The sequence below is a fragment of the Aethalodelphis obliquidens genome, unplaced genomic scaffold (assembly GCF_003676395.1).
Source record: "Aethalodelphis obliquidens isolate GAN/ISIS:26980383/991018 unplaced genomic scaffold, ASM367639v1 scaffold35, whole genome shotgun sequence".
In the NCBI taxonomy this organism is placed as follows: domain Eukaryota; kingdom Metazoa; phylum Chordata; class Mammalia; order Artiodactyla; family Delphinidae; genus Aethalodelphis; species Aethalodelphis obliquidens.
In genome coordinates this window covers 8,219,580-8,247,087 of record NW_020837979.1, presented here as the reverse complement: position 1 = coordinate 8,247,087, position 27,508 = coordinate 8,219,580, and the positions used below count along the sequence as shown (strand labels likewise).

Sequence of the window (27,508 nt, the reverse complement as noted above, 5' to 3'; positions counted from 1 at the left end):
GGTGATGGTGTGGCAGTTTCTTATAAAGGTAAACATAATCGTACCATATACTCATCAATCCCACTCCTAGGTTTTTACTTACAAGAAGTGAAAATATTTGTTCATAAAAAAGACTTTTACTTGAACGTTCACAAAAGCTTTAATTACAATAAACCAAAACTTGAAATGTCCAACAGGTGAATAAATGGTACTATACCCATGTAATGGATCACTACTCAGCAATAAAGAGAAACAAACTGCCGTAGAGGCCACATGAATGAATCTCAAAGGCATCATGCAAACGGAAACAAGTCAAGCACAAAAGACTGCACACAGTACGAGTCCAGTTATTTTGAAGTCTAGAAAAGGCAGAACTGTAGTGACAGAAAGCAGATCTGTGGTTGCCTGGAGCCAGGATATGAAGATGGCACTGACTGCAAAGAGGCACAAGGGAACTTTCTGAGATGATGAAAATGTCCTATATTATGACTGTGCATGTCTGTGAAACTAATTAAGTGTACACTTTTATAACTGGTGAACTTTATTGTATGCAAATTATACTTCAGTACAGCTCATTAAACATAAAAAAAGGAAAGCTGGCACAAGTTCAATAAAGTTCACTCACCTTACAGGGCTGTTTTAGGTACATATTACTACAGCTATATATGCTCTTAATAAATACCCCTAGGGCATGCAGCTTCACCTAGTATCTGTCTTGTCTTAATCTCCTCTGTGTTAAGGGGAGAGAAAAGGAGTTGTGAGGCTTCTCAATGGCTTTCTTTTTTTTTTAAGGTCCTAGGAAGCAGTCAGCTTTAAAAAGTTTCAAGATTGCTAGAACAATATGATTTTCACTTCAAAAACTGTTTGTACTACATGATGTATTACAAAGCTTTTCTTCTAAGCAAATGTACAGTGGTAAATTTCTATTAAAAGTACAAGATATTAAAGCAGAGGAAACTACAAACAAGATGAAAAGACAACCCTCAGAATGGGAGAAAATATCTGCAAATGAATCAATGGACAAAGGATTAATCTCCAAAATATATAAAGAGCTCATGCAGCTCAATACTAAAAAAACAAACAACCCAATCAAAACATGGGCAGAAGACCTAAATAGACATTTCTCCAAAGAAGATACACAGATGGCCAAGAAGCACAGGAAAAGCTGCTCAACTACAAAAAGCTGCTCTCTAATTATTAGAGAAATGCAAATGAAAACTACAATGAGCTATCACCTCACACCAGTCAGAATGGGCATCATCAGAAAATCTACAAACAACAAATGCTGGAGAGGGTGTGGAGAAAAGTGAACCCTCTTGCACTGTTGGTGGGAATGTTAAGTGATACAGCCACTATGGAGAACAGTATGGAGGTTCCTTAAAAAACTAAAAATATAATTACTAGCAATCCCACTACTGCGTGTATACCCAGAGAAAACCATAATTCAAAAAGACTCATGCCCCCCAATGCTTCACTGCAGCACTATTTACAATAGCCAGGTCATGGAAGCAACCTAAATGCCAATCGACAGACAAATGGATAAAGAAGATGCAATGGAATATTACTCAGCCATAAAAAGGAAAGAAATTGGTTCATTTGTAGAGACATGGATGGATCTACAGACTGTTGTACAGAGTGAAGTAAGTCAGAAAGAGAAAAACAAATATCGTATATTAACTCATATATGTGGAACCTGAAAAATGGTACAGATGAACCTGTTTGCAGGGCAGAAATAGAGACACAGTTGTAGAGAACAAATGTATGGACACCAAGGCGGGGAAAGAGGTGGCAGGGGGGATGGTGGTGGGATGAATTGGGAGATTGGGACTGACATATATACACTAATATGTATAAAAGGGATAACTAATAAGAACCTGCTGTATAAAAAAATTAAACTTAATTTAAAAAAAAAGAATCTTACATCCAGGAATAAAAAAATTAAGGTGAAAAAAAGACCAAAAAAAAGTGCATGATATTTGGATATGGAATCAATATTTAAAAGAATAAGTTATCTTTTCAAATATAAACACTTTCGTCAATCCAGTTTTCTGACCCACAGACTTACACAGAAGTGACACAGGGTAGTAATGTTCTACAATACTCCAACTACTTCCGAGAAAACTGCCAAACCAAGCGCTCACATTCCTGACCGTTCAGCCAAGAGGATGGTAGCAATCCCTACACACCCATTACCACATGTAACTGCAGTCAAAGGTCTCCTTTTCTTTCTCAGTCAGAACTCCTCTGTCCTCAGACAAAAGAAAATAAAGGAGACTACCATCTACAAGTTCAAAAGTACTGCTGTTAAATTTAGGAAATTGGGAGAATTGTTACGGCACTCTGTTTTTACACTGGGTTTTTTTCACGACTGATCTTTGACTCTCTATTTCCTTGCAATTTTGTTCATGTCACTTCCTATTACTGAAATTGGTATGCAAGTCACATACCTCCCCCTTTAGAATAAATTCAGTTCCACTGCATATAAAGCACAGGGGAATACAGTTACAGAAGAAGTCAATATTTACCAACATTTCCTTAAAACAGTCAAATAAATGTTGCCGAGGAAAGCAAAAGTCACATGTAACTAAGAATGGAGCTTGTTAAATACATACTTAAGAAATAATGTCCTTGACTAATCAATCCTTTTGCAATCAGATTGTTCTTCCTTATACAACTTCACTTCCAGACAGAAAAACACTGCAAGATAAAAATAACCAGAGTAGGGGCTTCCCTGGTGGCTCAGTGATTGAGAATCTGCCTGCTAATGCAGGGGATACGGGTTTGAGCCCTGGTCTGGGCGGATCCCACGTGCCGCGGAGCAACTAGGCCCGTGAGCCACAACTACTGAGCCTGCGCATCTGGAGCCTGTGCTCCGCAACAAGAGAGGCCGCGATAGAGAGAGGCCCGCGCACCGCGATGAAGAGTGGCCCCTGCTTGCCACAACTAAAGAAAGCCCTCGCACAGAAACGAAGACCCAACACAGCAAAAATAAATAAACTCCTAGCCCCAACATCTTAAAAAAGAAAAATAATAATAACCAGAGTAAAATGTCTAACAACATCTACTGAATGCCTTGTACATACTGAGCACTGAGCTAGACAATCTGCATGCATTCTTCTTATTTAATCCCAGCAAATCCTGGTAAGGAAGATATTAATCTCTAAAATAGGGAGGGGGCTTCCCTGGTGGCGCAGTGGTTGAGAGTCCGCCTGCCAATGCAGGGGACGCAGGTTTCTGCCCCGGTCTGGCAGGATCACACATGCCGCGGGGCGGCTGGGCCCGTGAGCCTTGGCCACTGAGCCTGCGCGTCCGGAGCCTGTGCTCCGCAACGGGAGAGGCCACAGCAGTGAGGGGCCCGCGTACCGCAAAAAAAAAATAAATAAATAAAATAGGGAGGCATTATAAAATGGTAAAATTAAATGTATACTATTAACTACTATCAGGAAAGCTTGGGAAAGCACTGACTCATGGTCTTGAAACCCCAGTTTCCTCATCTATAAAATATGCGTTTACATTTCCTATTTAAACAGGCACTACTGTGTACAGTATCTGGCACATAATAGCCACCATTTACTAAGCACCAACTATCAGGGCCATTTGCAGGGCCATTCAGCTAAGCACCTAGTGGAAACCAGTTAGAATGAATCTGAATGGTGTGACAAGCCCTATGACTGGGCACCAACTCATCTTATCTCACAAACAGCACAGACTGTTTAAATAGTCTCTAGTGTAATGAAAATTACTGCTTCTGGAAATCTGAAGAAACTCTCCAATGAATTTAGATTGTAACTTGGCTACCTTTGAAAGCTCGCTTCTATCCTTCTTTAGTCTGCTCAGGGAGAAATGATTTAAATATAATTCTGAAATTCACATAAAGGTAGAAAAGGTGGCATTAGCCAAGTTTCCTGGTGTGGCTCTTTCAACTAGATCTAAAAGTCTAATTGGGCAGAGAAAGATAATAATGTAAGGAAAATTCTGTAAAGGGCGAGAGAGCAGAACCTAAAGAAAAAAAATTTAAGTGAAACTAGAAACTAAAGAAAAACTTTACAAACAAGATTATCAACTTTAACTTTTAATTTAACCTGTCATCATTAAGTTGACAGGCGTATATTTTTCTTCCCTTGTCATAAAAGAAAATTCTATCATGGGTATCTAGTAGGTCAAACTATCTGATTACTAGAGCTGACACATATACTGAACATGTAAACCTCAGAGGAAGCTGACTGGTTCTCTGCTCAATGCAACATTAATTCAGCAGATGTTAAACCCGCATAGTGTCTGGCATCCAACTCAGATGAAGTCCTTCTGGGGTGGTTAATGAGGTCTGGAAGGGACAATTTTACTTAAACTACTTGATATTTTCCTTTGAAAGACAAAACACTTTTCTAATTTTCTCATTTCTTCCACTTTTAAAATCTAATTCTTTGAGTGTCCTGATATTAAAAGCACTTTGGCAAAGAGTACGCTACAAAGGAAAAGTATAAGCTACCTGAGGATAGGAATCACCTCTTATGCATCTCCGAGCCCTCAATGACCAAGCCAGCGTCTGACACACTTCTTGGCCCTCAATAAATGTTTGCTGAGCTGAATACATGGAATATCTTCAGACCAAGGAGTCAGTCTGGTCCAACTGAACATAATTGCAATCTGGCTCTCTTGGGATTACACAAGTCATACAGATTGGTCCATAATATGAATGTGTGACATAAACAAGAGCCAGCACTCATCTAGCACTTACTGCCTGCCAAGATGACCCAATGCCGTCCTTGCACCAACCCTAGAAGGGAGGTGCTCCAACCACCTCCATTAAAGCGGATGAGGAAGCCGAAGCATGAGGGCTGGAAAACCCTCTCAAGGGCACAGTCACGGTGGTACTCCCAAGGCAACTGTATGTCTAGTCTCTACACGAGACAGGCAGCCAGGCTCCTCAGGCAAGATGACAAGACTGATCACGTACCAGGAAGACAGGAGCTGGCTGTGACCAGACTTCTCCCAGGAGTGTTCACTGGTTTGAACTGAGCCACACCTGCTCACCACTTGAAACAACTAAGGGGCACACTTGTTAGACAGGTAGCAAGATGAGCTGAATGGAACTACAGAGCGGTGTTCTGACTCGCTGTAAGCCTGGGTTACGTCCACCAGACCAAACAGCCTTACTGGTAATGTTCTCTCCACTATATACGGCTGAACAACACAGGTTTTTTTTTTTTTTTTTTTTTTTTTAAACACAGGCTTTTTTAATACAGTCCACCCAAGTCCCTCCGCTTGCAAACACAACCTTGATACACTATAATTATTTGTTTAAGCCTGTCTCTCTAACAAGAAATTCTTGGAAGTGAATGATTATGTCTTACTCCTAAACATATTCTCAGAGCCCAGCGGCAGGCTCGCTGATCACTGGTTGCGAGAAAGATTCACGCTGACAGGGAACGGGAAGTATAGCTGAAAATGGGACCGTGTGGAAATGTGTTCACACGTGTGACAACAGGAAGGAAGGCTTGAAAAGGTTCCACCTATTTACTTTTCCTTGGTACAAACGAACTGGCAGAAAGGAAAAGGGAACAAAAAAATCAAAGTATAAAGACCACACGGAAATAAGGAATTTTAATAGGTAATGCACAAATTACCTATCATTAAAGATTGTATACTCGCTAATCCAAAGCTTACAACGGGGAATTTCTCAAGAGGGTCGACACTGGAGGAGGGAAGGTGACGGCAGACAGATTTATCAAGCACCCTCAAACCAAACGTTTAATCTCCTCAACCTCTCCATAAAGCGCCTTTATTCCCATTTAATCTAAGAGAAAACAGGGTAAGTGACCTGACCAAAGTCACAGGGCTAGTGAGTACTAGAGCGTCACTGCTTTTCTTTTTATCAAACCATGCTGTCTTCCCACATGAAACATCCTGTTGGGATGTCTTATATCATTTTTTAGGGTTTTTCTTTTTTTAAGTTGGGAGGAAGGGAGGAGGAAAAAGAAATAGAAAACTCCCTCTTTGAGACACATTGTAACAAAGCTACCGTGTCAAGCCTCAGACCCCAATATGAGTTACTTATTCTAAGCACAAGGTCAGTTCAAAATGTGTTTATTTATGGACCCCAAAAGCTTTATTCAAAGCCCAGCATTTTGCTTATAAGTAAGAAACGGTCCCGGTAAGAGACGTGTAAGCTGGATCACAGTGAACGTCTTTTCTCCCAGCTCCCAGCTGAGGTCCTCTGTCCCCCCACCTCACGTGTGCACTTGGAGAGCCCTGCCCGAAGTAACTGGCCTATCCTGATAAGCACTTGTGACCTGTAACGTGAGTATCTGTCTGCAGTCCTGCTCACCTCACCACGCTGGAGGCTCCTGCAGGGCCAGAACTGTGTCTTTATCTTTCTAGAGCCAGCCTAGGACATGGCACCCACTGCATCAAAATTAATGAATTAATCTGCCAGTGTTCAGCCTAGTCTGGTGGCCAAATAAGAACTGAGATATGACTTCTAGGTAAGGGGCAATGTTTAAAAAAGAAAAGAAACCAACGTGGTGTTTTAACGTTTTAAGTATTAACATTTTAAGAAATCAACATGAAGTTCTGAGGTGAACACAGAGATGGTCATGAACCAGCCTTGTGTGTGATTCAATTTCCAACTGAGTCAAGATGTACTGAGCACGTGCTGTGTTCGTGCACAATGCAGATAACAGTGGGCTCTCCCATCTCCCTGCAACCAGGCCTCTGAGAACGAGTTCCACCCCAGAAAGGAGACGTTCAGACCAAAACATAAATCAGAAAGTCTGCCAAGCAGTGCTGGCGTGTGCTTGTAGGGGAAGCCTGCACAAAGCAAGAGTGACTCCCAACGGCTTCCGCTCGCCTTTGTGTGGTGAAGACAGAGAGCTGTCATCAGGGGGAGGGAACCCTTCCCCAGCTCACCTCCCAAGGCAGTTTCGAAGGCACAGCCTTCCCACCAGAACAAAAAGGAAATGACAACACTTATGCTGGTGAATTAGCTGACTTAACTCAATCAAGTGTAATCTGTTGATGTGTTATGACCACTGAGTATGTATAAATTAAGACTTTTATTTGCAATTGTACAAAGGCTCTGAAGAGAAATCACCCTGTACATCTTAAGACCAGCCCCCTGGAGGTGGCATGGTGGGGAGGTTAGACAGACAATGTTGCTTTATTACTAGTTTCTTCCAGGCCCCAGGCCGAGCTCACCTTGTTTAGGTCTTTCTGCCACCCATCCAACTCTTTCCACAGACCTCCCTCCACTAGCCTGTTACTTCTTTCTTCCCCTAACTCTGTCTGCAGACACCCAAATGCCTAGCTTGCATTTTTGAAAACATCTCCTTTTCAAAATCTAATGAATGACACTTTCAGGCCTTCTCTGATATTTCTGAATGTATCTTTCTGCATAGATATTCCAAAGTCTTGGAGTACTCATTCTGCAATGATTCAGAAACATATCTACATACCCATCTGGTGAAAATTACTCATATATCACTGTATACAACCTGCTCAAATTTTAAAAAAAAAAAGGAAAAAAAGAAACTGATGTAGTAAGAATCTACAGGAATAGACCCATGAAACTGAAAGCCAAACCATTTCTCCCACAAGTAGCTGGTGGCCATCACGTGCCTTCACTTCCAAAGCAGTCTGTCGTGCAACAGTGGACTGCGTGGTGTTACCGTAAGGGTTGGAGAATCGTCCACTTCTCTAAATTTTACTCAGCGCCTTTCATAACTTGTCCAATGCTAAGTTGTGCAGGAACGCGGGAGGGTCCAGGTTAGTCCACCACTGCAAACAGGGCTTCCCTGGTGGCGCAGTGGTTGAGAGTCCTCCTGCCGATGCAGGGGACACAGGTTCGTGCCCCGGTCCGGGAAGATCCCACATGCCGCGGAGCGGCTGGGCCCGTGAGCCATGGCCGCTGGGCCTGGTGCGTCCGGAGCCTGTGCTCCGCAATGGGAGCGGCCACAGCAGTGAGAGGCCCGCGTACCGCAAAAAAAAAAAAAAATACTTCCAGGAATGGACAGCTGTGAACAAGAAGTAGGAAACACGAAATATCTTCCAGGAATATTCACTTAGGAAAAATTGTTTTCAGCATGGAATGGAATGCAAAATTTGCATATATCATTCAAATAAAACACGACACCTTAAAGAAATGGCTACCTCTCTGGGGTGTGTCCTTGAGCTTCCCTTGTCCTTGGGCTTTCCTTGCTCAGTAAGGGGCAAGAGGGAATTAAGAACTGATCCAAGAGACAAAAGCTCCAGGCACAGTTTCTTTACCTGGGGGGGAGTGGTGGGAAGATGAAAATAAGAGACGCGGGCCAGAGGAAACAGCCTAGAAAAAGAAGAAAAAATTTAAGAAGGTAGGAAGTCTTCTCTGTAAAGATATCAAAAACTAACATTTGAGTACCTACGTAAAGTGCCTAACAACTCTATTAAGCATGTGTGCTCCAATTTTATAGATGAGAGAAGTCCACAATTAAATAATTTGTCCCCAGGACACAGCTAGTAAATGATAAACTAATTTGTGAAGAAAAGTCATCCATCTGCAAAGCCTTCACCTTGTCTATTACCAGGCACGAGACCCTAGGTAGAACCCAGCCAGGTGGAAGAACAGATGTTCAGCCAGTTGAGGCTGTTATACATGATAAAAAGCAACAACACAAGAAGTGAACTGTGATAAGAGTGTGTGGGGGTAGGAGGTGGGGACAGAGATACTATTATACGATTTTAAGAGAAAAAAATATTGAAATATAAGGTAGGTTGACACCTGCCTAAAATTACATTTGTGGCAATACTTCACACACTTCAGAAGTTTTTACAGATTGCCAGATACGACGAGCTGAAAAGTTCTCAATTCACAAGTTGAGCCAGTAAACCACAAAAATTAATATATGAATTGTATCTGAAATTAAAATAAACTACCTCTAAATATTATGTATGGTAGACAAGCTATATACAACACATTTTTTTTAAATGTAGGTTTACAGAGTTTCACTGTTTCTAATAATTTTTTTTAATGTGTGTAGGTTAAGAAGAAAACCCTTAGTAGATCATTTTTCTTCACCATAAAAAGAAAGAAAAACGTGTGCAGCAGATGAGAAGGATGCTGAAAGCCATCTATCTCTGGCAGGCAGAATGATGTTCCCCCACCCACCAGACGTCAATGTCCTAATCTCAGGAACCTGTGAATATGTTAGGTCACAAAGCAAAAGCGAATTAAGGTTGCAGATGGAATTAAGATTGCAATCAGCTGACTTTAAGATAATAAGGTTATTCTGGATTATCTGGGTGGGCCCAATATCCGTAAAAGTGTAAGAGGGAAGCAGAAAAGGGAGGACCAGAGAGATGGCAGCATAAGAAGGACTTGGCTGAAGCCAAGGCATGTGGCAGCCTCTCAAGAAGCTTGAAAAGTCAAGCAACAGTTTCTCCCCTTGAGCCTCCATAAAGGACACGGCCCTACCAACACCCTAATTTTAGCCTGTGGTGTCCATTTCAGACTTCTGATCTCCAGAACTGTAGGATAATTAATTAGTGTTCTTTTAAGCCACCAAGCTTGTGGTTATTTCTTACAGCAGCAATAGGATACTAATACGCTATCTGATCTGAAATCACCAAAACGTTTTCTGTAGCAACAGGTTTGGGAATAACACCTAAAAATAACAACGTTGGCTATACTGGAGAAGAATAACTGATACAGATGTCTAGACTTCTACCTCTGGGCATGAAGGAGTAACAGGGACCATACCCTCCCACCTGAAACAACCAAAGACTCAGACAAAATACATGAAATGCTAGTTTTCAGACCCTAAATATCAGTCAATGAAGAAAACAATCTCTAAGAGATGGGAAACAAACAAGGCAAGCCCTATAATCGGCTCACTGCCTTGAGTTACTAGGCCACAGGGAGGGGAAGCTGTGATAGAGTCTGGTGGACTCTCTGACTTGATAAGACAGAGCTGAGAGTCCAAGGAAACCAAGGCAGTGAGAGTTCATAGGACGGAATATCATAAAGGAGAGAGCCGCACAGAGAACTACAGAGGGTCACCGTACTCAGCAAAGTACTGATCAGTACCTAAAGTGGGAAAGAACTACCCAAAAGGATTAGAGGGAACAGTGATGGGCACTCACAGAACCAGTTACAGTGCCTGTTCCCACCAGGCTTTTGGATAGAGGACTCAGGGAGGTCTTGCCTCAGCTGTGGAAAATAACTGATCCGAGCCTGAGCCCTGCTCCTGACCCGCCTAACAAATCTTAAAAGCAAGACGCAAAGAAGATCAAACTGTTTCCAATTAACTTAACTGCATCTGAGAACAAAGCTCAAGAGTATTTTTCCGAAACCAAAACAACAGCACCCAACAAAGTAAAATCTGAAATGTCTGGCATCCAATTAAAGATCACCAAGCACACAAAGAAGTAAGAAAACATCAACTACCAGGAGAATAATCAACTGAAACCTACCTAGAACCGGCACAGAGGTTAGAGTCAGCCGACAGAGCAATTTAAAAAGTATCATAAATGTGTTCCATATGCTAAGTTAATAAGCAGAGAAATAAAAGATATAAAAAAGACTGAAATCACACTTTTAGAGATGAAAACTACTGATACAATGTATGAGATGAAAAATACACTGGATGGGATTAATGGCAGATTAGACATTGCAAAAGAAAAGACTGATGAACTTGAATCAAGGCATAGCAATAACAACCAAAATGAAACACAATGAAAAAGGCAAAAACTAAGTAGTACAGTGAGCTGTGGGAACAACTTCAAGCTGCCTAATACATGAATACCTGGAGTACCCAAATTGGGTTTGAGGAGAGGAGGACAGGAAAAAGAGTCAAAGAAATAATAGCTGAAATTTTCCCAAACTTAATGAAAACTATAAATCCATAGATCAAGAAATTCAACAAACATGAAACATGAAAAAAAACTATACCAAGAGACATCAAATCAAATTGCTCAAAAAAGTGACAAAAATGAAATCTTAAATTTATCAAAAGAGATATATTACATACAGAGGAACAAAGATAAAGATGACATCAAATTTCTCGTGGGAAACAATGAAAGGAAGAAGAAAGTGAAGGTAGACACTTCACATATGAAATAAACATATCAACCTATAATTCTATACATAGCAAAAATATCTTTTGAAAATAGCAAAATAAAGACATTTTCAGACATATAAAAGATGAAAGAAATCATTATTAGCAGATACACACTTCAGGAAATGTTAAAGGAGGGCTTCCCTGGTGGCGCAGTGGTTGAGAGTTCGCCTGCCGATGCAGGGGACGCGGGTTCATGCCCCAGTCCGGGAAGATCCCACATGCCGCGGAGCGGCTGGACCCGTGAGCCACGGCCGCTGAGCCTGCACGCCCGGAGCCTGTGCTCCGCAACGGGAGAGGCCACAACAGTGAGAGGCCTGCGTACCGCAAAAAAAAAAACTAGAAGTAATGAAGTAAGCAGAAGAAAGGAGATAATAAAAATCTTAGCAGAAATAGAGAGACAGAGAGAGATTAATAGGGAGCAAAAAAACCCTGAAATCTGTTTTCCAGAAGAATATGAAAATTAATAAACCTTTAGCCAGATCAAGAAAAATTAGAAAAGACACAAGTTATAAATATCAGGAATGAGAGAAGTGTCACTACTACAGATTCTACGAATATTCAAGAAATAGGAGAACACTATGTACAACTTTTTCAATAAATCTAATGACTTAAATGAAGTAGACAAATTCTTTGAAAGATTTTAATTACCAAAGCTCACTCAGAAAAAGACAGATAACCTAAACAGCCCTGTATCTTAAAAGCTGAGATTATAACTAAAAAAAAAAAAAAAAGCCACAAAAAAAATTCCCGGCCCAGATGGTTTCAATTGTAATTCTTTGATTGGTAACCACATATTATGGGGAAAATAACACCAATTCCATGCTGACTCTTTCAAAAAACTAAAAAGGAAAAAATACCTCTCAACTATTTCTGAGGCCAGTATTTCTCTATTACCAAAAGCAAAGACATTACAAGAAAACAGAATACTCTCTCTCATGACTGCAGTTATAAAAATTCTATTATAAAGAAAACAGTGACAGATTTGGCCAATACATTTTTAAATAATAATAATAAATAGAAAAGTAAAAAATAAAAATGCAAATGGAAACTTGGAAAAATATGAAATCGTTAATTGTTCATTTAAGTCAAAAAGAAAAATTCAAACACCAACAGAAAGATTGACAAAGATGTGACCAAACAACACAAAAGAAATACAAACAGCCAGCAAATGTGTAGAAGAGTTCAGTCTTACCAGCAATTTTTTTTTAATGTGCCAGGCACTGTGCTAAGGGCTCAACACCCACGACCTTGGTAACTCTCTGCAATAACTCCATGAGAGAGGTGCTATTATTACCCCTACTCTATGGATAGTGAACCTGAGACAGACAGTGGTTAATTCTACTTACCTACAATCACATCGCCAGAAAGCAGGAGATGGCCAGAGCCCAGACCCACACTCTGAACCACTATTTCTACTTCTCAACTTCCTACCTCTTGTGGACTTCGCTCTCATTAATTTAGATAACTCATGGGGTAAGTGTGGTATGTTCTTCCTACCCCATCTCCTTGCCATGCACAGTGGAATGGTGGTCCCCAGAATTCCTTCCTTGTTGATGCACACTTTGACTTAGGTCCATAAATAGAACACTGCCTTGCGTCACCCAGAATTTCTCAAGGTTATGTGATCTTAGTACCCCAGCTGGAGCTCTAACCCTCCTCTCTCTGAACCTGAGATACATCTTACACCTAAGTGCATCACTCAACCTGGTATGAAACCATGCCTAAGAAACACTACCAATTTTTAAAAATCAATTAAACAAAGGGATGTCTTTTATTGCCAAGTGGGCAAGGACTTAAAAGAAGGACAACAGCCAATGTGGGAAAGCGGGCACCCACACACAGTATTGTTGAAATATATGAATTGACAGTTTTCTTCAAAGGCAATGTTGGCAACATCTGTTTTTTAAATGGGGAGTAGAGGGGAGAAAAATGGGGGAGAAGAAAGAGAGATGATGACTGATGTTGGTTCTTTCTACCTGATAGATTACAGAAATTTTTCTCAATTTACTCATCCATATTTTATAATGTTTCATTTTTACAACCAACATAAATTTTTTTGTGTGAAATTAAGAAGTTTTCTCAAACTGACCTCTAAGTTGTATGCACAAGAAAAACTATTATATACTACACTGTCTCATTTTATTGGAAATTAAAATCCTTTATTATACTCTCACAAACAAGCAACCCCCAGCAGTACTGACAGCCACAGAGGAACTGTAGCCAAGAACAAAGAGATTTAGGAGAAGAAGGAAGAAGGACTGTGGCCCCGCACAACATTAATGTGAGGATTAAAAGAGATAAGGCATGCAAAGCAATCAGCACAGTGCTTGACACAAAGAAAGAACTTGATAAACATTAGCAATCATCATCAAGTAATTCTAGGCATTACCAACTATAGGCAATAACTGCTTACATAATACATTCCTGAAATGGTACAATATCAAACTTGTATAAATATTATCATTTCACAAATACTTTTTCTTCATTCTGGTTCAACTTTATGACCATCTTTATGGTTTACTGCTTCTCCTACCAAGACAGAACTCAATGTGTTGAACTCCTTAAAATGCTAGGTCCAGGAAGAATATGACCTAGTCCTTAACTTGCAGAAGCTCAAGATCCTATACAAGTATAAATAAACCCAGATGCAGCTGGGAAGAAACTGACAATATTCAGAAATTATTTTCTATTTACAAGAATCTCTAGGATTCCAATAAAATTAGATCTAATTGCCAGCCTGCTCCCTTCTTACTTTCCTCTCTTGTCAACACTATTCTCAGTAACCTATTTTCGAGTCCAGCCATAACCCAAGAGAAGCCCCCAGTACAGTGAGGTAAACTACTAAATATGAAATAACTCCCTTACCTGTGAAACAACTACTGCTGAACTAGCCCCGAAAAGAGACATTACCTCTTGATAGTGCTAACCACTACTCCATTATCCATTTTCAAATCAAGAAGCAATACTTCACACGAGCCCATGTCACAAATTCATGGAAGCACTTTTTAAAAGTGATCTGGTTAGAAAAGCACACCGCCCTCTCTTAGACACTGCTTAGACACCAAGTAAAACTTTAGAACGACAAATTTGAACCTTATTTCAAAGCTCTTTATAAGTACAGTTAAGTCTTAGAAAGCATCTTTGTACCAGAAACAGTTTCCTAGGAAAATCTTCTGCTTCCAATTTACTTATTCCCCTCCAAATAAAATCTAAGTAGGGCCTGTGCCACACCATGAATGCAAACCCTAATTACTTTGTACCAATAGACTTGGCTTAGGCTATATCTCAAATTTACTGCTGAGATAGGTTTTTATTAGCATATGTTTTGATTCAAATGTATACTGTAACTACATAGGAAAAAAAGTAGTTCTTAAGAACCAAAGTTAGACTGTCACATCATTTTATAATCAAAACTGATTAAGAAAATAGTCACAAATTGTTAGAACTTAAGAGGCTTAAAATACATTTCATTTTATAGGCAAATAATCTAAGGAACTACCTTAAGCTTGCAGAATTTTTTGTTTCAAAAGCAGACCATGTTTCTTTTATCAAAAACTAGTTCACAACCCTTAGTCATACAATGCAGGTGTGATTTACAATAGCATCAAAAAAGAATAAAACATCTAGGAATAAATCTAATAACCAAGGAGGTGAAAGACTTGTACGCTGAAAGCTACAAGACACTGCTGAAATAAAATAGGACACACGTAAGTGGAAAGACATCCCATGTTCATGGATTGCAAGATGTAATATTATTAAGATATCAATATTACCCAAAACAATCTACAGGTTCAATGCAAAACCTATCAAAACCACAATAGCATTTTTTGCATATATAGAAAAATCCATCCTAAAATCCATATGGACCCTGAGAAAACCATAATTCAAAAAGAGTCATGTACCACTATGTTCACTGCAGCTCTATTTACAATAGCCAGGACATGGAAGTAACTTAAGTCTCCAACGACAGATGAATGGATAAAGAAGATGTGGCACATATACACAATGGAATATTACTCAGCCATAAAAAGAAACGAAATTGAGTTATTTGTAGTGAGGTAGATGGACCTAGAGTCTGTCATACAGAGTGAAGTAAGTCAGAAAGAGGAAAACAAATATTGTATGCTAACACATATATATGGAATCTAAAAAAAAAAAAAAAAGTTTCTGAAGAACCTAGGGGCAGGACAGGAATAAAGATGCAGATGTAGAGAATGGACTTGAGGACACAGGGAGGGGGAGGGGTAAGTTGGGACGAAGTGAGAGAGTGGCATGGACATATATACACTACCAAATGTAAAACAGATAGCTAGTGGGAAGCAGCCACATAGCACAGGGAGATCAGCTCAGTGCTCTGTGACCACCTGGAGGGGTGGGATAGGGAGGGTGGGAGGAGATATGGCAATACAGGTATATGTATAGCTGATTCACTTTGTTATAAAGCAGAAACTAACACACCATTGTAAAGCAATTATACTCCAATAAAGAGGTTAAAAAAAAAATCCATATGGAATATCAAGGGAACCCAATAGCCAATCCTGAAAGAAAAGAACAAAAGTTGAGGTCTCACACTGATTTCAAAACAAATAACAAAGCCAGAGTAATCAAAACAGTGTGGTACTAGTGTAAAGAGAGATTAATAGACCAATGGAATAGAATAGAGAGCCCAGAAATAAACTCCCATGTACATGGTCACATGATCTTTATACAAGGGTTCCAAGACAACTGAATGGGGAAAGGACGGTCTCTTCAACATATGGTGCTGGGAAAACTGGACATCCACATGCAAAAGAATGAATTTGGAACCTTATCTTACATCATATACAAAAAGTAACTCATAATGAATATCAAAATGTAAGACCCCAAACTGTAAAACTCCTAGAAGAAAATACTTCAGGGAAAAGCTTCATGACATTGGATTTGGCAATGTTTTCTTGGATATGACATTAAGAGCACAGGCAACAAAAGCAAAAATAGACAAACAGACTACATCAGACTTAAAAACTTCTGTGCATCAAAGAATACAACCCTAAAAGGCAACCTACAAAATGGGAGAAAACATTTGCAAATCATCTCTCTGATAAGGGGATAATATCCAGAATATATAAAGAACTACTACAACTCAACAACAAAAATAACCCAATTAAAAAATGGGCAAAGGACTTGAATAAATATTTCTCCAAAAAGGATATACAAATGGCCAACAAGCATATGAAAAGATGCTCAGGACTTCCCTGGCAGCACAGTGGCTGGGAGTCTGCCTGCCAATGCAGGGGACATGGGTTCAAGCCTTGGTCCAGGAGGATCCCACATGCTGTGGAGCAACTAAACCCATGAGCTGCAACTACTGAGCCTGTGCTCTAGGGCCCATGATCCACAACTACTGAGTCCGCGTGCCACAACTACTGAAGCCCACGTGCCTAGAGCCCATGCTCTACAACAAGAGAAGCCACTGCAACGAGAAGCCCATGCACTGCAAGGAAGAGTAGCCCCTGCTCGCCGCAACTAGAGAAAGCCCTCGCACAGCAATGAAGACCCAACACAGCCAAAAATAATTAAATAAGTCTTAAAAAAAAAAGAAAAGATGCTCAATATCACTAATTATTACTGAAATGCAAATCAAAACCACAATGAGATATCACCTCACATCTATTAGGATGGCCACTATTAAAAAGAAAAAGAAATAAGTGTTGGCGAGGATGTGAAGAAACTAAATCTTTGTGCACTGTTGGTGGAACTGTAAAATGGTGCAGCTGTAATGGAAAACAGTATGGCAGTTGCTCAACAAATTAAAAATAGAAGTACTATATGATCTAGCAATCCCACTTCTGGGTATATACCTAAAAGAAGTAAAAGCAAGATCTCAAAGACACATTTGCCCACCCACGTTCACAGCAGTATTATTCTCAATAGCCAAGAAGTGGAAGCAACCCAAATGTCCATTGGACAATGGATAAACAAATGGATAAACAAAATGGAAAAATGATATATATATGTGTGTGTATATATATATATCATTATATAAATATATACATCATTTTATAAATATATCTTTATATAAATATATATTATATATATTTTGTAAATATATATATCATATATATAATTATATATATATGACATATATATACACAACAGATTATTCAGCCTTAAAAAGGAAAGACGTTCCATCACATGCTACGACATGATGAACCTTGAGGACGATATGCTAAGTGAACTAAGCCAGTCACAAAAAGTTAAACCCTGCATGATTCCACTGATATAACGTATCTAAAGGAATCAAATTCACAAAAAACAGAAAGTCGAATAGTGGCTTCCAGGAGTTGGGTGGAAGAGAAAAATGGGGAGTTGCTGTTTAACGGGTAGAGAGTATCAGTTTTGCAAGATGAAGAAGTTCTGGAGACCCATTGCCCAACAATGTGAATATACTTGACATTACTGAACTATACACTTAAAAATGGTTAAGATGCAGGGAATTCCTGGCTGTCCAGTAGTTAAGACTCCACGTTCCCAATGCACGGGGCATAGGTTTGATCCCCGGTTGGGGAACTAGGATCCCACATGCCACGCAGCCAAAAAAAAAGGTTAAGATGGTAAATTTTATGTGTTTTATTTTTTACCACAATTATATATAGAAATAAATAAAATGAGTCTGATGCTGTATCATGACAGACCATGTCAAGGATCTTCTTAGACCTTAGACATTTTTCACACCTTTGCCCTAAGTGCTATATGCAACAAAATGAATCAAGAGTTATCGTTTTCTAAAAATCTTTCTAAAGCAATCACAAAGGAATGAAAGAAAAACTGATCTGCTACGGATGATAATGACCGCCTAATCCAAAAACACCTTCATAAGAATGAACAAAAGCACCAGAGATGAACTTCTGGAGCTCCTAGACTTCTCACAGAAGTCTGAAAGAGATTTCACCACTGTCAAAAGCTGATGCCACTACAAGCCTTTGGATTATCTCCATTTCCTCTGAAGACAGGGCCAGCTTCTGAGACTATTCCACATGTCTACACTAACTTGTCGCACCAATCTAGAACTAAGAAGTACATGAATTCACAGAATGCAGTGTAATTTCAACCTAAGCAATATACCAGGTACCTAAATCATCAAGAGCTAAGAGTCGAGTCAGGGGCTTCTAATACCAAATACCTGCTCCATGGATCATACATTCATGAATTTCCTTGGTTTCCTTTTAAGAATGTGCACGATCCAGATGGCCTGTGATCATTTTAATGGTTAAGAAGTTAATAGAAAGTGATATAGATGTTTACAGTTGTTAAAAAAAAAATTCACCTCACTTGAATACTTAACACATTGGTTTTGCATGAACTGGCAGGACTGTTCTTTATCCAGCTGGTATACAAGAGAATCTACTACCTTAAGTACCCATTCAGGATTAAGCAGCTCGACTCGGGAGAGATGGCTTGCAAGGGAACCCTAGCTCAACTACCTACCAGCTCTGTTACCTTGGGAATATTACTTAATTTCTCTGTGCTTGCTTCATGATCTATAAATTGGGGCTTTATGAGGATGTGAAATATTAAAATCTAAAAGTAACAAAAGTGATGGTTTAGATAAGTATATGTTACTCATTTTAGTTACAATAGAAAGCAACATGTAGGGAAGAAAAAAGTAGTGTTGCCCTATGTCTTACTGTAGCAGAATTGCTAACACCTGCATCCAAGTTCAGAGTTTTACCTGTACTGTGGACTCTCAATCCAGGTTTCAGATATGAGAAGGGGAGGATAAGGTCATTCTCGGCGGCCCTCTGTTTAAAACTGAATGCCTGTTATGTATTAATACACACTGCAGATGTTGATAGAGGTTCTGCCCCATAGAAATTCCAGACTGGGTGAAGAATGACACCCATAAAACAATTTAAGGAGCTAAACAAGGCAGTGTATGATTAAGTGTCAAAATGAATAACAGCTGAGTAACAAAGACAATGCAAATTGAGAGAGGGGACTGCAGGACTTTAGAGAAGTGGAGAGAGTTGGGAAGTGAGGGCCTAGGGCAGTGCCCCAGGCAGGAGGCCAGAGGCGGTGGGAGAGCTGCCCAAGAAAGTTAACAGACACTGATGCCACTCGGTAAACGGTCAAAATCGAGACCAACGTGGCACAGAGAATAATCATGGCATTAATAAAAATTGGGAAACCAGAGGTAGCGCCAGAGAATTCTGCTCTGGACATGTGCAGCGTGTGCTGGTGGCCAGATGTGCGTGAGAAGGAAGACAGCCAACGGGCAGCTGCAGAGCAGTGACTGACAACAGGGCAGGATGATAACCAAGAAGTACAAAGTCACAGAAACGAAGGAAGAAAAGTTCCAAGAAGCAGCTATCAACAGTGCCTGATGCTGCTTACAGCAGATAAGGAAAAATTCAGCCAGAGAAAAAAGGCCTCTCCGCGTGACAAGGCCAATCAGAAAGCTCAAGCTCCATGCAGATGAAGGAGAATTTCTAAAAGATCAAAAGCACCAACAATGACTCATTTTCCCCCAAGAGTAGCTTTGCTTGTTACTACTCTGGATGATAACAAATTAGATGATTTCACACCTACTCCCAAAAGCTGATTTTTTGGGCAGGTGTCTATGGGGATGGCTGCAAGCATGGCAAAGAGGAGCAAAACTGTCCTTAGCGAGAGAAAGAGAGAACACACTTTTTCCAACTAGAGGATTCCAAGGATCCAGGCAGTAGCAAACAGCTTTTCGTAAAAGCAAGCAACGAAAGTTCTTTAGTGAAGCACTATGAATGAATATTCTACTTACTAGGCCCTAAATTAAAAAGTAATCACTCTACCCCCATGCAAGGATTAAAACATTTCACTCTTAAGAAAATCACTCTTAAAAAACATTTTTAGGGCCTCCCTGGTGGCGCAGTGGTTGGGAGTCCGCCTGCCAATGCAGGGGACACGGATTCGTGCCCCGGTCCGGGAGGATCCCACATGCCGCGGAGCGGCTGCGCCCGTGAGCCATGGCCGCTGAGTCTGCGCTCCGCGACGGGAGGGGCCACAGCAGTGAGAGGCCCGCGTACCGCAAAAAAAAAAAAAAAAAAAAAAAAAAATTTTTACATTATGAAGTAATAATTTGATTAGAAGAAAGCAAATACCACTCCTGACCAATTCTACCATCCTAAGACAAAAAACCTAATCAAATTAGGTTTTTTATCTCTTTTCTTCTGGCCTTTATTCCTAAGCACTTTGTTCATATGCTTTGGAGAGAGAACACTTTTGTACCCTCCTTCTGCACTTCTGTCACAAATACAGCTTTAATTTGTGCACGAAACTGAAGTATCTGGTAGACAAATTTAAAAGTCCTAAGAAAGACTGTCAAACTTCGCCCTGCCATAAATCGCCAATTAATGATAAAACATGTGACACAAATATAAATTGTCACAGACTAAAACAATCACATTCCTGAAAATTTATCCAACTTTATATTTACTAGATGCATAAAATGTAGCTCTTCATTCATGATAAATTAAAAGACAACCATGCCCTCCAAAAACACATTTCACAAGGAAACTATATTATACATGATATATGATGCTTTTTTTCAAAAGCTCTTATTTGCTTGTAATAATGAATGGGCTGATTTACAAATAAAAATACCACTAAAAGTTATACGTTTAAGATGTACACACGTATTTTCACTATATATATTTTAATATATTTTCATTACACACACACACACACCTATTTTCATTCTTCTTAATATCTAGATCTTAGCTTCAAGAAAAATCTTGACCCCAATCCAGATATAAGCAAGTTAGTTGTAGTAATTACAGTAACTTCCAGCTCTGGCAACTCTTTCAGAGGTCCTTACAAACTGTAGAGCAGAGTCAAAACATCTTCAAAGGTCCCTTTTCTCTGGACTACTGAAACACACCCCCATAGATCAGTGAAGGCAAATGTTAAGATATAGGAGTGTTAAGACATACAGGATGTTAAGACAAAGAATGGTTCACGCTTCTGACTTAAAATTAACATCTAGTCCAAACATGAAAAACTGCATTAGGTAATCTAGCTATTTCTGCTGCTTTCCTTCCGAAAACAATGAGTTTTATTTTGTTTTGAAGATTTTTTAGTGAGATTCTGCTGCAATAGAAATATACTAAAACACAAAATGCCCAGAGAAACATCATTAAAATTGCAGGTAAGCCTTAACTTTGAAAAATTATGCTGGTTTATACTGCCAAAATAAACACAAAAAGTCCTCAGGATGTAAATGGACAAAGTGAACTCAGCTACCTTCAGAAATCTGCCCAGATTTTCTGGAAAAAAAACCCAACAGCATCCTTTGCGGGGTGAATGGTGCCAAATTTGCAGTATCACATTCATGTAAGAAAATCAATCTCACTACTACTCAAACAAAAACTACCAGAATCTGATCAGCAAGGAGGCTGAAAGCACTGGCCATTTTTGGAGCTACCTTCATGGAATATTTGATTAGAGCCAGATCCATTTATGATGGACAGAGTCCTTGTGTTCTATATTAGTAATAATTACCATCAATACCTTGAATAGCTAATTTCTCCATCCAAATTGTTCATCCAGACAAAACATGGGCCACAAAAGGTGTCTGATTCTGCCAGGACCTCTGGCTGATTCGACCACATCTTTTCATCCTTGTACACCCTGGCACGTATTCTCCTCCCTTAACCCTTACATTTACGGGTATTAGAAGAGGTGTATTAAAACTTATAAACCATACAAAAGGGAAACTGGCAAATATAACCTAGGCTGACATTTCTCAAACAAGGGATTTGTTTACTTAGGTATACAATGAGAATTAGCACATAAAATGGCTCTTGGAAAAATAAGCAGCAGGATGACAATACAAACTTAATGTTTTACTAGACTCAATCATTTTATTTCCCTGTGCTAATGACCCATGAGTATAATCAATCACTCAAACAAATGTTAAATGCCTACTGTGTGCCTGGCACTGTGCAAGGTAAGCAAAGGCAGAGAAAAAGCGGGACACAATACCTGCCAAGGACTACCTTACACTCAAGGAGACATTAACTTATTGTACTATTTCAGACTTACTGGACACCAACTACATGCCACGCTGTGCTGGGCACCATGGCCACACAAGAACCAGCTGCAGATCTGTAACCAAAGATGAACTATGACAACCCCAGGCCTGACTAGTCCTAAAGCAGCAAAATTTTATTCAGGAAATAATCTTGCCTCTGTCAATTAATCCTTTCTACAGATGGCAATTCTCTGAATAACTTTCACCTATGTTAACCCAGACTAAGGTTGCTTAGAGTTAAGTGAGAGGATGTACTGTTCTGAGCAAAAAAATAAACAGTAAACTGAAACACACTGCACTTTAACATTAATTTGGTTTGCTCTGCTGTTGCCCTCAGTAACAATAAAAAGCAAGTGACTTTAGTTGTAAAGAAGAACATCAACCTTAAAGTCATTGCGGCAAGAAATTATTTTCTTTGCAGTGGCAGTTTAGTGTGAAACAGAAGCTAAACTAACAAGTTTTGCTTAGCTTTTTAAAAACCATTCACTTTTAGTGATTTCTTCATGAAGGCTCTGTGGTCACTCATTTCCCCAGGCTCAAAAAACCACGTAGTAATGACAAAATTACAGATCTGGTCTTCTAGGTTACAAAATGATGTTTTAACCCTGTAAAAGTACCGGTGTTACAGTCATACAATACTAACGAGAGTTTTAAAAATAGGGGTCAGCCCTTAACTGTAAATTATAGATAAAGGTTTGCAAACTAGAAACTTGACATTGGTTTTTAAAGTCTTTCACATTAAAGACAATGACACCCAATTAAGTATCTTAAAACATGTAAAAAATATAAACAGACTTTCAATAGCTCAATAGAGAGCTAAGCAGAACTGTACTATAGAGAGAGAGAATTGTTAGCTAAACAATCATCAATATTGCAAAGCGATACTGAAAAGGGAAGCTGAAAAAACAAGATTCCTCCTCCCAAAATGTTTGAACAAATGCAAAGTAAAATTCGGTAAGCTGTCTTGAAGCCTTTCCACCAGTCTCGCTATTTTTACATTTTAAAGTGAGCTCTGTTCGCACGCCGCTATTAAAACCGCAACCAAAAAAAAAAGTGTCCTCAAATTTGCCTATTAACAGCAATCAAGTCTAAAAATATGCCCCTCCTACCTAGTGAGCCAAGTGGCAACAATATATGAGAACTCAGGAAGTTTTGAAACGGCAGTGACAGGAGACAACAGGGAAGACGAGGGGAAGGAATCACGGAGAACAAGAGCAACTCCGTGCGGCCAACGCCGCGAGTTGGCATCCGAACCGCAAGTTCCCGGCTCGGGACGGGACTCGACCAAGCAACTTCGCGTCGGACCGAGCCCCGCGCTCGGCCGCCCTCCGAGCCCAGAGCCGCGGGCCTTCCTCCCCGGCCGCAGCCCGGCAGCGGCCTCCGCGAGGGCGCGGTGACAGCCGCGGGGCCGGGCCCGGGGGATGCCGGCCGGCTGACACCCACCTTCCTTCTCGGCCCGCGCCGCGGCCACGACGAGGGTCATCACCAGGTGCAGCGCTCCCAGGAAGCCGGCGGCCGCGCTCCGCGGGCCCCCGCCGCGGCTGGCCGCGGGCTCCAGACCGGCCCCGGGGGACGTGGAGGCGGCGGCGGCTCCTGCTGCTCCTCCTCCGGCCCGCTTCCCCATCCCTGCCGGCCGCGGGCCGCCGCGCTCGAGATCCGGCGCGGTCCTTCTCGGCTAGGCGGCGGCGGCGCGGGAGCCGTGGTCCGGGCTCTGGCCGCGGCGCCGGGGGCGAGAGCGGTTCTGGGCCCAGGGCTCGGACTCCGGGCGTGGGTCTGGGTCCGTGCGTGCGTGTGAGCAAGAGTGTCAGTCACGGCCTCGGCCTCTGCATCGCTTACGGAGAGTCGAAGCGGAGAGGCCGCGGGTCAAGCACAGCGGTCGGCCATACTGGAAACGGGCACGGGCCGCGGGCTTTGGGCGCTGGCCTGCGAGGGGCGGGGCGCGGCCCTGGGCACCGCCCCCGCCGTGTCGTCACCTGGGCGGCCCGCCTGGCAGTCTGCCCGCCCCGGGGTCCGTGGGTCGGAACTCGTCGTCCCGCCCTCGGAGGCCCACGGCTTCAGTGGCCAGGCGGGACGAGGGCAGCACACCCCCAACCCGTCACCCCTGGCCCGCAGGGGAGGAGGAGGAGGGAGGCAGGCCAGGGCCCAGCCGCCAGGACTTATGATGGCGGTTCAGGCTTCGCGGAGGCAGTGACGGCGATCACGTGCGGACCGGGAGGCCTGGCCGCGCAGCCGCCCTGGCACGGGGGCGGGGCCGGGGCCGGGGAGGGGCTGCGGAGCGCTGGGGCCGGCTGGGACGCTGCTGTGAGCAGGGGACAAACCCCTGCATCCCTGGTACTGCAATGCGAGAGCCTTCCAGAGGACTGAGTGCGCATCCAGACCTCGAGACCCAGCACGGAAAATGCATTCCAGTGACTCCTCCTGGCCGCACCTCCGCCTCTCAGCCGCTTCGAGAATACCCATGGCCTGATTGAGTTCCTGGTGGCGCTGCCTTGGGGACGCGGACCTGCTCTGTTCATCTTTGTATCCTTCAAGACACAGCACCCAGGAACGCTTAATGGACTCCTCCTGCCCTTGGACTGTGCCCACTTTGCAGCGAGAAAGCCCTTTGGGGGGTGTGTGTGTGTGTGTGTGTATAAAACAGCAGTGTCCCTGGAGGCAGAGGGCAGACTGTTCTTCAGAACAGCGTCCAGTGTTCATGCTGGCTTTCTCCGTCTTGGAATAATTCTTAAGACATTTTATTCACATATTTCCTTCAAGGCTCAACACAAATGCCGTCTCTTTTAGTCTCCTTCGGGAAGCCACCTCATACCTCTTAGATGCCCTTTTCAGCTTAGGTCAAGGTTCTTCGTGGGCGTGGCTGTTCGCTACAAACCCCCTCTTTAATCAATTAGTAACTTCCCCTAATTCCTAATTTAGTAACTATCTTAGTAACTTCCCCTAACTACAGAGACGTTTGCTTATGCTTAGCAGGATTTGTTGAGTGAATCCTTGTATGAAGGCCAAGTCCACCCCTAATACGTCTTGGAACAAACTACGTGGGAAAATAAAATTTCAGGAAGACTTAAAAAAGAAGCTCGAAGTGCTACCCTATGCAGTAGTCTTCTTTGTCAAGCAAGCACTTTGCATTTTAATAGCCTTACTCTGATTTTTGAAAAGCACTTTTACTTTTCTGAATATTAGAGTCAGAATTTAATCGAATTTTGTTCTCGATATAATTAAATAGGAATAATTAGTATTATCTCTAAGTTGGCTTTTCCATGTTTGTATCCGGAAGGCTTTTAACTCACCGAAGAAATCAAGCCCAAGGATAAGTAACTGAGTGCCTTAGCTGGGTCAAAACTTACCTTCAAGGTGCGGCACAAGGACTCAGCAGCCCTTCACCGACTACCAGGTTCAGGGCAGACAAGTCTCTTCAACCATGAAACGCTCAGGTTCTCTTACACAGGAATCGACCACATCCTCTGATTAGCCTGAGGCTCAAGAGCCCCATGGGAACTAAGCATATGGCTATAATTGGAGCCTAGACATACACAGACCTGTTTGATCAGAGGCTGATTTCCCATGAAGCTAATGAAGCTGAAGCTTTAGGGCCCCTCTCTTGCACAAGCTTCTTTCAAGGCCCTGCATCTAATTGTGTGTTTATAAGCTTGTATTCTTGTTCTTTAAGCCCCCCATCCCCAATAGCTGTGTAAGCATTTAGGGCCCACCATACCTGAACCCCCCCTGTGCCTGATGGATGTTGGGAGTCACAGGGGTGATGATGGTAGTTTGTTCCCAGGAAAGGGCAACGAGACTGCTGGGAGAATAATAATAAAAGAAGAACTTACTGGACAGCTTGGTAAACTGTGTTGGAGAGCACCTGGAGTTGAACCGCCATCACCCCATCATCCCCTCTCCCCCAACAGCCATGTGCCTTGGGAAGGAGAGAACTACGTTAAAACTGAAGGAACTGGGAATTCCCTGGCAGTCCAGTGGTTAAGACTCCGAGCTTCCACTGCTGGGGCCCGGGTTCAAACCCTGGTCGGGGAACTAAGATTTGGCGTGCTGCACGGTGTGGCCAAAAAGAAAAAGAAAAAAAAAAGGCGAAGGAATTATCACCAAGGACCCTTCTGAAGTTCCAATTAGCAGCAGACACCCCTCTAATCCCCTTTGGGGAATTAGAGAGACCTGGGCATTTGGCAGGCTATTTCACTGGCAGAATCAGTGAAAAGCGCCTAAACCTGTGGTTCTCACAGTGTCCTCCCCAGACCAGCAGCACCAGCATCACCTGGGAACTTATCAGACATGCACATTAGCAGACCACATCCCGGACATGTGGAATCAGAAACTCTGGGTTGAGGTCCTGAGTCTGTCTTTTAACAAGCCACTGGGTGATTCTGATACATGCTCAAGTTTAAAGACTATTGCACTAAGTTGGAACATGCCAGGAACTACAAACAGTTGGGACTCCTCACCTTCTAGTCAACTTTGTTCTCTACCCAGATTAGTAACTATCGGAAGCAGAGTTAAAAGGGACTCAGGTGAACTTGGGCTTAAATCCCAGCCCTGCCTTTATTAGCTACTCATTGATGCCAGGCAAACTACTCAACTATTCTGGCCTCAGTTTCCTTATCTGTAAAATGATATCTAATAAATTGGGGGAAATTAAAACACCATATGAGGCACAGTGAAAGTTCCAATGATCATTGATTTATACTCCCACTTCATTCCACAAAATATTTGAGGAGGCTTACAAGAATACTTTCATTGTAATAAAAATATATATGAATTAAAATTTGGGACCTGGAGGGGAAAATACTGTTGGAGTCCCCAGGGCTCCATCTCACTGGCTCACTGGTTGACGGCACATGGGCTCCTGGTATTTGACACCATCTACACTCTTTTTCAAGTCCCAACTTTACGTCACCAGCCAGACCTCACTGTCCCTGTTGCTGCATCTATTTGACATCTTAAACTCACATGAACTCCTTATCTGTTCCCCAAACCGTTTCCACCCACAGCTTTTCCTGTCTCCAGGGCAACTCCAACCATCAGTTGCTGCTTCTCGTCACCTCCATGGTATACTCTGGGATGAGCCCCATCATCTTCTGCCTGGATTTCTGCAAGAGCTTCCTAACAGGTTTCTCTGTGCCCAACTGTAAAAGGAAAATTTTCCACTTACAGCCCTTGCCTAGGAGATATCAAAATGGGATGCTATGTTATACCGCAACTGGTGCAAACCAGCTGAAACTGATAAAGGACTGTGAACTTTGAGTGACCCCTAGGCCAGACCCTTATTAGGCCTAACTGAAGACTTGTTTCTGCCCATTGAACAAAGTTCCCTGTTTGATCCAGCACTATTCTTTCCTATGAGGGTGCTGGTTTTCAATCTTAGATTAGCATCACCCCC

The 27,508-nt window shown here is 41.8% G+C and overlaps 1 protein-coding gene across 8 annotated transcripts in view; it reads right to left on the bottom strand.

The window, feature by feature from the left end:
- TMEM131 (transmembrane protein 131) overlaps positions 1-24,007 on the bottom strand; it is a 192,050-nt gene extending 168,043 nt beyond the window's left edge. For all 8 annotated transcript variants that reach the window (XM_027128902.1, XM_027128903.1, XM_027128904.1 and 5 more), the window contains exon 1: positions 23,563-24,007. In XM_027128902.1, the coding sequence (XP_026984703.1) occupies positions 23,563-23,743 (181 nt within the window). In that variant the 5' untranslated portion in view covers positions 23,744-24,007. The remainder of the gene's footprint in view (positions 1-23,562) is intronic.
- Positions 24,008-27,508: the final 3,501 nt, after the last annotated feature.